The sequence below is a fragment of the Pipistrellus kuhlii genome, unplaced genomic scaffold (genome assembly GCF_014108245.1).
Source record: "Pipistrellus kuhlii isolate mPipKuh1 unplaced genomic scaffold, mPipKuh1.p scaffold_m20_p_3, whole genome shotgun sequence".
NCBI lineage: Eukaryota > Metazoa > Chordata > Mammalia > Chiroptera > Vespertilionidae > Pipistrellus > Pipistrellus kuhlii.
The window spans coordinates 70,922,599-70,935,443 of NW_023425529.1; the positions used below are offsets into that span (position 1 = coordinate 70,922,599).

At 37.1% G+C, this 12,845-nt stretch overlaps 1 protein-coding gene across 5 annotated transcripts in view; it reads right to left on the bottom strand.

Moving 5' to 3' along the window:
- Window positions 1-746: 746 nt before the first annotated feature.
- Window positions 747-12,845, bottom strand: part of SLC6A15 (solute carrier family 6 member 15) — a 54,226-nt gene continuing 42,127 nt past the window's right edge. For all 5 annotated transcript variants that reach the window (XM_036457183.2, XM_045588307.1, XM_045588306.1 and 2 more), the window contains 3 exons: window positions 4,888-5,047; window positions 3,155-3,317; window positions 747-2,095 (listed from right to left, as the gene is read on the bottom strand). In XM_036457183.2, coding sequence (XP_036313076.1) covers window positions 1,721-2,095; window positions 3,155-3,317; window positions 4,888-5,047 — 698 coding nt within the window. In that variant the 3' untranslated portion in view covers window positions 747-1,720. The remainder of the gene's footprint in view (window positions 2,096-3,154; window positions 3,318-4,887; window positions 5,048-12,845) is intronic.

Below are 12,845 nucleotides of genomic sequence, written 5' to 3' on the forward strand. Positions count from 1 at the left end.
AAACTAAAACTTTTAATCACTAGTGGAATTCTATTTTTTTAAATATCAATATATTATATTGATTTTTTACAGAGAGGAAGGAAGAGGGATAGAGAACTAGAATCATCGACCAGCTGCCTCCTGCACAAGATGTGCCTGAGATTGGAATGGAACCTGGGATCTTTCAGTCCACACACTGACACTCTATCCACTGAGCCAAACTGGTTTTGGCTGGAATTCTATTTTAAATGCTGTGATGCAGTCTATAATATATGTCTATTGCAAACCAAAAATATTTGGCAGAAAGAAATCAATGGATATGATGTGGTATTATCTTCCATTTTTGTTGCTTTATCCATCAATTAAAAAATATAACGGATATGTTTTTTATAGTTATAAACAAAAGCCTTTTAATGAGATGGTACTCAGTGGACTTCTCCTGCTTCATGTAATTTCATACAACAATTTCATAAAAATCATCATAATTTTTATAGTTGAAAGACAATACTGACCAGCAAGCTGTCAACTGTACATGGGGTTTCCTGGGAGACTACAAGTATTTTTTTTTCAACAATTGTGGACCACATCCACACCATTTCACCATAATAACCTACTTCCTGTTGTCTCCAAAGTGGTGGTAACTCTGTTAATCAGATATTGATCCTACTTGTAATATAAGGCTAATGATGATGAAACTCTTAAGTGCTGACTGAAATGCAAAGTAATCCAGTTCAAGTGATACAAGAAAAATCAATGTGAAAAACAAATATAATTTTAAATTTTTATTTGTAGCTTAAAATGTAATGCCATACAATTTTAACAATCACTTAAAAAAGGATTAATATTTGCATAAAAAAGAAGCAAAACAGAAAGATATGAAATAAAATGCCATCTTGCTTCAAGTTTTAAAATCAGTACTTAGAATACTAATATACATCTATATTACAAGTATTATATATTGTATAAATATACTATGAGTAATATTGAATCCACAATAAACATCAAGTAGGTTTTGTAGGCACATGGCAAAGGAAAATGCAGAGTCTGCATAAAATTCTTGAGAGTGCTAAGTGACTCACACATCATTTTCACACATATTTCACACAAAATATATAACCATCATACACATGATCCTGAATATAACCTTTCATCCCAATATTAGTGCCTTCTTATTCTTTGATACTATTGCACTATACAGCAATCACATAAGAAAATATTTTGCAGTTTTCTTCAACTAATTTCCTGACAAGGTAGCAATGCAACCAAAATAAGTATAGCCTATCTACACAAAACAGTCACAGAAATGTGCTGAGAGGCACCAACTTACAGAGCTGCTCATTGGGAGTTACCCTGAAGGCAAACATACATTTGAAAGTGTATACACCATTTTTGAATTGCAAATGCCATTACATCCAGAAATTATTAGAAACTGAGGTAACACCTGTTTGTTTGTTTTTAGAGAAAGAAATACTTGAAAAATCACCAAAAATGTTTTTAAAAATTCTGACAAAAGTGAACCTCAGTTGCTGTAAGCTTTGTCTGACATTCTTCCTGTGCAGATGTAAACTGAAAAATACAAAGGAATACACCAGCTGAATTTACACTCACTGTTAGTGTTCAAGATCACAGCCAAGATTGCCCTCTGATGAGTGAAGCCTAAGGCTTCTCTTCATGAAGCCAATGCTGATTGATAGAAATTAACTAAAATAAAACCCACTGAGCCAACTACCCCTGCCCCCAGCTACAAGTCAGATTCCGGCATATCTGGCATATCTGCCACATCTGCCATCAAATACCCTATTCCATACCGCCCATTGGGAGCAGTATCCAAAGTCGGTGATCCACTCTGTTTCCGATAAATATTTTTACCCAAAGTTGGAGATGACATTTCGCTTGGTATCTTTCCATGAATGAGGCTTGCATCATCTCCCTCTAAGTTTACAGGCTCCTTTAGTAGCCTTCCTCTTTTATAGGCCACAGAGGCTAAATTACCTGAATTATTGTCCTTGCAGCAACGAATGAAGTAGACAGCTGGGATGGGGAGTATTGTCAGGATTAGCACAGATATACAGATAATCATTGCCCACGTTGGAAATTTCAGAAAATCTTTAGATGCCTGTTAACACCAAGATATGTATTAATAACTGATTTTCCCTGCAAGTATGGAAAAAAAAATATTTGTCTCAGGTTTGTAAGCAAAGAATTCAAGCTGTTCTTGTGACATACTATGGCCAACACAATAGCATGGATGTGACATTAAGCAACTTCAAGGTTAGACCTTTAAAGGCCTTGCAATTTCTGCTCTGTTTCACAGAATGCTGCTATAAGTCATATTAGTTGGAAGAAGCCAAGAATGAAAATTTACAGAGAGAAACTGGCTCTTTAGTTTAATCAGCTGTATGAGTTAGCTCAGACAAGACCAAAAGAAGACTCATCCAGCTCACCCACAGCACCCAAGAAATAATAACCAGCATTGCTTTCAATTATGACATTTAGGAGGAAGTTTGTCATTAAGAAATAGATACCTGCTACATATGCCATATTGACTTTCTGAAATCTAAATTTTATTGCATTTCTGGGGTTTTGTTGAGAGATAACAGAGTTGTTTATGCCCAGTCATGAATTCAGTTATTATTATTATGTAGAATTATTGATCATAGAATAAAGGTCAGGGATACTTCTGAAAAATAAGCACTCTAACTTTATAACATCCCATCTATATGTAATGGTTGCGCTATGATATAGGTAATACAGCTTGATGACAGAATTGAAATACTTATTGCTAATATTATATAGTTATAACAAAATATTACTTTGATAGTTGTTTACATTATATCTATATGGTTAATGCATCGTTTCATCAGAAAATAATATCTGGTATATGATTTAATACATTGATAAAGGAAAGTATTTCCAGTGGTTTGAGCAAAATGTTTTCTAGTTAAAGATTGAATAATAATTGGTTCATCTATGTGGTGACATGAATAAAGCTATCTTAATGAGAACCAAATTAGTATTTGATTTAATCTACAATGTATTAAGAAAAACATACATTTTTGGGAATGAACAAAACATAAATCTCAAGATCCTTGCATAAAAGCAACACCAATCATTAAATAGTAAAATATACTATGAATAAAGCAAAAGATAAAAACTTCCTTATTTTGTATTTTACCTTGTCTTTATTCCATGCATAATAGCCAGGAGGACTTAATATCATATTCACAAGAGTAACTATTAGCAGTGATAATAGCACTAGAGGAGTAATATATTTCCACAAATAATAATAACATCTGTAGGGAGCAAAGCCCATCATATCTCTTAGGTCTTCCATAAATCTAAATAAAAAGAAGGCAATTTTCTCTCAGTTTATGAATTATCTTATAAATGTGCATTAGACCAATGATTTGACAGGGAATTAGACATGATATCATATAGCATTTTATGCTTATCAAAAAGTTACACTGTAAGATGGCATAAATTAACAAATAAAGTAAAATGGAACCAGTCAAATACATACTATAATTTTTATTTAGGTAAAGTACTCTTTAGCTAACTACTGAAATGTTTTCTTCTACTAATGACTTCCTATTCTATGAACACAGCATTAGCAATGCTTTATCAAACTTCTATACAATGCAGGTTAGAACTTGTAGGTAGCTTGATAGTGTACTGAAGGCTGGTTTTGAAGTTAAAGTCCTGGCTCTACAGCTAATATACTAAGTCCTTCTGTATAGGTAGGGCACATTCTCCATGTGACATGGGAGCTATCGTCACCACAAAGTATTTTTATGAAATTTAAGAATAAGTGAATGTCAGACAGCTATTAGTACTATTTCTGTCTAGCACATGACTATAAAATGGAAGGTCCCCTACCTGGAGCTTTTGACAGTAATAAAAACATTCTCACAAAGCTTACTCAATGTCAATATGTTCCTCTCTGTGTTGGGTAGGAGGGCTCTGGTCTTCATTTAACACACATTCTTACTTTACACAGACCTCTAACAAGCTTCATGATCTTATTGTTTTAGTCTATATGTTTTCACTAAAGACAGCAACTTAAAAAGAAATTAGACAATATTTTGCCAAAAATGTTTCCAGGAATATTTTTCTTCTGAGATTACTCTAATGCTTTATCTCACAGCAAATATATATACTTCTCACATCAAGCAGGTATGTAACTCAGAGGTTAAAGGCATCTAGTGAATCCAAAGAATGACTCCATATAAATATGACGTTTGTTTATATCAAATGCCATATATGTCTCAGAGTAGATATCCTGTGTCCCAAAAATGTATACACACACTTTGAATAATTATAAAGGCAGTTTTTACTAAAATACATTTCATTCTCAAAACTCACCTATCAGCTATTAAACTGTGTATACATTTTTGGAGGACACACTGTATTTTCCCAATATTGGCCTGTTCCACAGGCATTATGTAGCATAAAAATGAAACTCCTCTCAGGAAACAGGTTAGAAAGTAATTAGAAGCATAGGCTGGGAGCTACACAGAAAATACTATGAGTCCCAGGTCTGTTTCTGGTCAGGTTCGATGAGCAAGTCACTTGGTATCTCACTGAGCATGAGTTTTCTCATGTGTAAAACTTAGATAACAATAATAACTCAAAACAAAAAGGTTTGTGGAAAACAGCCACTAGAACTTGGATCTTTCTATTTGAAAACCAGCAGGAAATCAAAGCTCCAGAATCCTAGACTACATTACCACTACACAATTCAATCTTATTACCTGATAGGTGAATCAATCTTATTAAAATTGTTAAATAAAGAAGAGCTTCAAAATATTTCGTTTGTGGCATTTTCTCCTCTAATCATTTTTCTCCCCTTCTAAATTAAATAGGTAATGTCAATTGATGTTTCCAAAATAGAGATCAAAATATACTTACTTATCTGTGCCATAGACAAAGGATACAGCAATAATCTCAAAAATGACTACAATTAGAAATGGCAGCGTAGCAGAATAATCATCAAACATTGCAACAAAGTAACTTCCAGAGCGTTGCACAAATATCAGGCCAATACAAAATGACAGAAAACAACAGAGAACTGGACAAAAGGAATAAATGAAAAATTAAACCCTTATTCAGAATCAAGTATTTTAAATTGTATTATGAATTATTATATTCAAAATACAATTTTGTTTACACTTTTATAACTTGTCAATAATGTGCAAAGGCAATAACTTTCCTAATATTGTGGAATATTACATAGTGGTAGTAGTTACCTGGATTTAACACAGATTTAATATAAATTCACTGTTAGATAATAATACAGCTATCTCCCTTATTCTGGGTAAACTTACTTATCAAGCACAAATAATAAATGAGTTAAACCTGTGAAGATTTTAAAAGTATAAATCCCCATACCTTTCTTCTCTTATTAAGAGCAGTGACCTTTTCAAGCAGAAAATTTTCATAGGTCATTCTATGTTTTTAAAAATATGTTTTACTCAGGGATACAGAGATCGAAACATCAATGATGACAGAGAATCATTGATCAGCTGTCTTTTGCACACCCCAAACTGGGGATCAAGTCAACAAACCGGGCATGAGCCCTGACCAAGAATTCAACCATTGAGCCACACTAACTGGGTGGTCATTCCCACTTTTAACAGCATTTTATAGTTTTGGAAGCTCTGAATTTCTGCATTAGCAATGAGAGTAATGTAGTTTGTAATAAAACTAAAGTCCTGGTGCATGAAATTCGTGCTCAGACGGGGGGGGGGGGGGGGGGGCATGTCCTTGAGCCCAGCCTGCACCTCTCCAATCTGATATCCCTCTAATGGGTAGTCAGACATCCTTCTCACAATCCAGGACTGCTGGCTCCCATCTGTTTGCCTGCCTTCCTGTCCAATAGCCCCTAATTGCTTCTGCCTACCAGCTTGATCACCCCCTAACCATTTCCCTGCCAACCTGATCTATGCCTAACTGTTCCCCTCCCAGTCTGATTGCCTCTAACTGCTCTCCCCTGCTAGCCTGGTCGCCCTTAACTATCCTCTTCTGCCAGCCTGGTTGAACCTAACTATCTTCCTCTGTCAGCTAGGTTGCTCCCAACTGCCCTCCCCTGCTGTCCCAGTCACCCTGAACTGCCTTCTCTTGACAGCCAGGTCAACACCAACTGCCCTCTCCTGCAGGCCTGGTCCCCCCACAACTGCCCTCCAATTCTTGACACATGCGAACACAGGAACCCTCATTCTCAGTGCAAGGTAGCACCAAGCAACAGAGACTCTGATACTCAATTCTCATTGAGGACACAGAGAGTCTCGAACTCCTGACATGCACTAGGGGATTTTGATTTTTGGCACATGCCAATGGGTTCTCTGTTTCAACATGGCACAAGCAGGGTCCCTGACTCTAGGTGCACACACAAGGCCACACTAAGCACCTGTGACTCTGATCCAGAGCAAGCAGCCACATGTCTTGGTGTCAAAGCATTTCAGTGACACTTGGGGAATGCAAAACCTCCACTGCACATGGCCCAGGCCCCTGCAATTTGACATTGGAACCTTCTGGTGATAGAATAGGGAGACAAAAATACAACCCTCAGAGGAAAGAAAATGAGGAATCAACAATAAAGGAAATAAGTGAAATGGAAGCATGCAACATGAAAAAAAAATAATTCAGAGTTGAGCAGAAACTAAGATGGCGGCCTAGGTAAACATGTAAGCTGCCACCTTGCACAACAATTTCAAAACAACAACTAAAAGACAGAACGGACATCATCCAAAAGCACAGGAAAGCTGGCGGAGTGAGAAATCTACAACTATAAAGAAGGAGAAAGGCTCATGGAACAGGGGAGCCTCAAATCGCTGAGGTAGAGAGTCTTGCACACAGAGAAAAAGGCAGCTGAGTGCCTGGCTGACGAGAGGGGAAAGGAAACCCCCAGCTGCATAGAACCACAGTTCCGACTGCACTAAACCCCAACCCCTATGGACCCAGGCTCATACTGGTGGAATCTGGACTTTAAAGAAAGGCACACAGAGGCTTAGGAGACTCGGGGGAACCAGGGGCCACAGCGTGTGAGTGAGTGCGTACAGAGAGGTCTGACTGTGGATTGCCGCAGCTGCTCCATAGCGGAAGGAGTCAGAAGCTCCAGACAACTTAGACCCAACCCAATTCTGGGTGAGCCCTTGGGGCACCCACACTCTTACAAGGCGATTCAGGACTGTCAGACGGAAACTCACTCAGGGGAGTCTCGGAATGCAGAAGTCTGAGACTCGCACACAAGGGAAGGGCTGACAGGAAGCCAAGACTGTCGGCTCAGCCCTGAAACTCCACCCCATCCAAGCTGAGCACAGAGGCTTTTGCAATTTTGAAAGTCTGATCCTATAAGACTGTCTCCAATACAGAAGGTATCTCAGAGGAGACACAGCTGATACTCACATCCAATTGGCTTAGAGGTCAATTCCTCCCAGTGATACCAACAACATTCAAGACTTAACCACAATAAGACTGTACACACAGTTCACAAAAGGGAGCACCAAGATTGTCTACCTCAGGTAAGTGGGGAGGCTGACCCACTGGGACATTTAGGACACCAAACACACAAAGCCATCCTATCAACTCAGGGAAGCAGCAAAAATGCCAAAACAAGGAAATAGATCTCAAACAAAAGAAATAAAGGAGAACAAAAGACTGGATATTACAGTTGTAATATTTTTCAAGAATTCCCTAGAAAAGGCCAATAAATGTAATGAGACCCTCAAGGATATGAAAAAGGAACAACTAGAAATTAAACATACACTGACTGAAAAAAAAAAAAAATTATACAGAGAGCTAATAGCAAACTAGAGGAACACAAGAATCAAGTCAAAGATTTGGAATACAAAGACCAAAGGACACTCCTCTGCTGAAGCAAGAATAGAAGAGAATCCAGAAAGTTGAAGATAGTGTAAGGAGCCTCTGGGACAACTTCAAGCATACCAATATCAGAATTATGGGGATGTCAGAAGAAGAGAGAATACAAGATACTGAAAACCTATTTGAAGAAATAATGACTGAAAACTTTCCCCACCTGGTGAAAGAAATAGACTTAAAAGTACAGGAAGCACACAGAAACCAAAACAAAAGGAATCCAAAGAGGACCACACCAAGACACATCATAATTAAAATGTCAAGGGTAAAAGACAAAGAGAGAAATTTACAAGCAGCAAGAGAAAAACAGTTAGTTACCTATACAACTATCAGCTGATTTCTCAATAGAAACTATGCAGGCCAGATGGGAATGGCAAGAAATATTCAAAGTGATGAATAGTGAGAACCTACAACCAAGATTACTCTACCCAGCAAAGTTATCATTCAGAATTGAAGGGCAGATAAAGAGCTTCACAGATAAGAAAAAGCTAAAGGAGTTCATTACCACCAAACCAGTATTATATGAAATGCTGAAATGTATTCTTTAAGAAGAGGAAGAAGAAAAAAAGGTAAAGATAAAAATTATGATAAATAAATATATATATCAACAAGTGAATCTAAAAATCAAGTGAATTAAAAATCTGAGGAACAGAATAGACTGGTGAACATAACAGAATCAGGGGCAAAGAAAGGGAGTGGACTGATAATTATCAGGGGGAAAAGGGTGTGGGAGTTGCAGGAAGAGACTGAACAAAAATTGTACACCTATGGATGAGGACAATGCGGGGGGGGGGGGGGGGTAAAGGGAGAGGGTGGGTAGGAACCAGATGGAGGGGATCTATGGGGGCTGAAAGGAGAAACAATTGTAATAACCTGAGCAATAAAGATTTTTTAAATTTAGGGGGAAAAAGAATTCAGAGTAATGGTCATACACTTCATACACTGGATAGACTAGAAAATCAACAACCTATGAAACCATCAGGAAGAAATAAAAAATGATATAACGACAATCAAAAACACCATGGAAGGCTTCAACAGTAGACTAGAAGAAGCAGAGGTACGAATTAGTGAGTTAGAAGATAAAGTTTAGAAGCAAGCCCAATCTAAACAGCAACTGGAGAACAAAAAATTAAAAAACAGGAGAGCCTAAGGGAGCTTTGGGACAATGCAAAATGAAATACATACTTGTCATAGGACTGCCAGAAGGACAAAAAAAGCAGAAAGGTTTAGAAAATGTATTTGAAGAAATAATGAAAGAAAACTTCCCTGATATAGGGAAGAAAAAAGTTACACAAGTACAGTCCCAAGCAAGGTGAATCTGAAAGGACTCACACCAGGACATGATATAATTACTATAGCAAATGTTATCAACAAAAAGTGAATCTTAAAGGCTGCAAGAGAGAGACAGAGAGTTACTTATAAAGGATCCCCCATCAGGTTATTAAATAATTTCTCAATAGAAACACATCAAGCTAGAAGGGAATGGAAGGAGATATACAAAGTGATGTAAAGCAAGGGATTGAATCCAAGAATACGCTATCCAGCAAAACTATCAATCAAAATTGAAGGGGAAATCAGGAGCTTCAGAGCCAAAAAAAAAAAAAAAAAAAAAAAAAAAAAAAAAAAAAAAAAAGGCTATGGGAGTTTCTCAATACCAAGCCAACAATGCAAGAAATGCTAAAGGAAATGCTGTAAAAGGAAGAAACAAAAAGGTAAGAAGGAACACAGTCTCAAAAGTAAAAATGGCTACATACTAGTATCTTTCAATAATAATTTAAAATGTAAATGGACTGAATGCTCCATTCAAAAGTCATCCAGTGGCTGAATGGATTAAAAAAAAACAAAACATAACCCACATATATATATATACTGTCTACAAGAGACCCTCCTCAGAACAAGAGAATCACACAGACTAAAAGTGAAGGAATGGAAAAATATCTTTCAGGCAACTGGAAATGAAAAAAAAAGTAGGGATAGCAATACTTATATCTGACAAAATAAACCTCAAAGTGAAGGCCATAACAAGAGATAAGGAAGGTTACCTCATATTACTAAAGGAATCAATACAACAAGAGGATATAACACTTGTAAACATATATGCACCCAATACAGGAGCACCCAAATACATAAAAACAAAACAAATAAACAAAGAAAAAAAAAGCCTCCTGGAAGATATCAAGAGAGAGATCAAAAACAATAAAATCATAGTAGGGGACTTTAACACACCGCTGACATCACTGGACAAATCCTCTAGACAAAAAATCAGCAAAGAAACAACAATCCTAAATGACTCACTAGACCAGATGGACTTAATTGACATCTTCAAAAACATTTCACCTCAAAGGCATGGAATATACGTTCTTCTCAAGTGCACATGGGACATTTCAAAAATAGACCACTTATTGGGTCACAAGCAAAGTCTCCCCAAATTCAAGAAGATTTAAATCATACCAAGCATCTTCTCAGATCACATAATATAAATAAACTACAATAAGAACAATCCCCAAAACTCAAACACTTGGAAGCTGAATAGCATATTATTAAATATTGATTGGGTTTACCAATGATATCAAAGAAGAAATTAAAAACATCCTGGAAACTAATGAAAATAAAAACACAACAATCTAAAACCTACAGGACACAATGAAAGCAGTCCTGAGAGGAAAGTTTATAGCTCTATAAGCCTAGATCAAAAAACAAGAAAAAATGATAATAAATTATCTAATGCTACAACTGAAATAATTAGAAAGAGAGCAACAAGAAAATCCCAGAGGCAGCAGAATGAAGATAGTAAAGATTAGAGCAGAAATAAATGACATAGAGACCAATAAATAAATAAATAAAGTCAATGAAACCAAGAGCTGGTGCTTTGAAAGGATAAACAAGATTGATGAACCTCTAGCTAGGTTCACCAAGAAGCAGAGAGGACCCAAATAAACAAAATCTAAAATGATAGAGGCAAAATAACAATAGACTCCACAGAAATACAAAGGATTGTTAATAAATAAATAAATAAATAAATAAATACTATGAACAACTCTATTCTAACAAACTAGACAACCTGGAGGAAATGGGCATATTCCTAGAAAAATACAACCTCCCAAAACTCAATCAGGAAGATTCTAAAAATTTCAATAGGCTGATAACTATGGAAGCCATCATCAAAAAGCCTCCAACAAACAAAGCCTGGGGCAAGATGGCTTCATAGGAGAGTTATACCAAATATTCAAGGAAGAACTAAAACCTATCCTCCTCAGACTATTCAAAAAAATTCAAGAGGAAGGAACACTTCCAAGCTCATTCTATTAAGCCAGCATCACCCTAATACCAAAACCAGATAAAGACAACACAATAAAAGGGAATTATAGGCTAACTAGAAGCCCAGTGCAAAAAATTCATGCACAGGGGGCAAGGTGTGTCCCTCAACCCAGCCTGCACCCTCTCCAATCTGGGACCCCTAGAGGGATGTCTGACTGCCCATTTAGGCCCAATCCCTGTATGATCTGGCCTAAACAAGAAGTTGGACAACCTTCTCACAATCCAGAACTGCTGGCTCCCAACTGATCCCCTTCCTGCCTTCCTGGTTGCACATAACCTCTTCTGCCTGCCAAGCTGATCACCCCTAACCAGTCCCCTGCCAGCCTGATTAATGCCTAACTGCTCCTCTGCCAGCCCAGTTGCCCCTAACTGCCCTCCGCTGCATGCCAGATCACTCCCCAACTGCTCTCCTCTGCAGGCCTTGGTCCTCCACAACTGCCTCCCCTACAGGCTTAATCACCCTCAGCTTCTCTTGCTTGCAGGCCTGGTCTCTCCCAACTGCCCTAACCTGCTGGCCTGATCACTCACAACTGCCCTCTCCCTCCCTGGCCATCCTGTGGTAGCCATCTTGTGTCCACATGAGGGCAGCCATCTTTGACCAGATGGGGACAGCCATCTTATGTGTTGGAGTAATGGTCAATTTGCATATTACTCTTTTACTAAATAGGATATCCCTCATGAACATAGATGCCAAAATTATCAACAAAATTCTAGCAAATCGGATCCAACAGTACATCAGAAAGATCATACATACACCATGACCAAGCAGGATTTATCCCAGGGAAGCAAAGATGGTAAAATATCCACAAACCAATAAACGTGATGCATCACATAAACAAATTGAGGGAGGAAAATCACATAGTTATATTAATTGATGCAGAAAAAGCATATGACAATATCAAACACCCTTTCTTGATAAAAACTCTCATCCATATGGGAATAGAACGATCATACCTCAATATCATAAAAGCTATATATGACAAACTAATAGCCAGCATCACACTCAATGGACAAAAACTAAAACTATTTCCCTAAGAACAGAAACAAGACAAGGATGCCCCCTTTCACCACTTCTGTTTGGCAGAGGACTAGAAGAACTAGCCATTGCTATCAGACAAGAAGAAGTAATAAAAAGTATCCAAATCGGAAAAGAAGAAGTAAAACTGTCCTTATTTGCCAATGATATAATACTATACAGAGAAAACCCTAAAGACTCCATCAAAAAATATTAGACTTAATAACTTAATTCAGCAAAGTAGCAAGATACAAAATTAAAGCCAAAAAATCTATGGCATTTTTATACACCAATAGTGAATTTACAGAAAAAGAAACTAAAAAAGCAATCCCATTTACCATTGTACCAAAAACATTGAGATGCCTAGGAATAAACTTAAGAGGTAAAAGACATAATTGCAAAAAACTTCAGGACACCAAAAAAAAAAAAAAAAAAAAAGGAGAGATAGAGGAAGATGTAAGGAGATGGAAGAACATACTGTGTTCATGTATTGGTACTATCAACATCATCAAAATGTCCATACTACCCAAAGCAATCTATAGATTCAATGCAATCCCCATTAAAATACCAATGGCATATCTCACAGACCTAGAAAGAACTCTCCAAAAATTTATCTGGAATAAAAAAGACCCCGAATAGCCACAGCAATCCTGAGAAA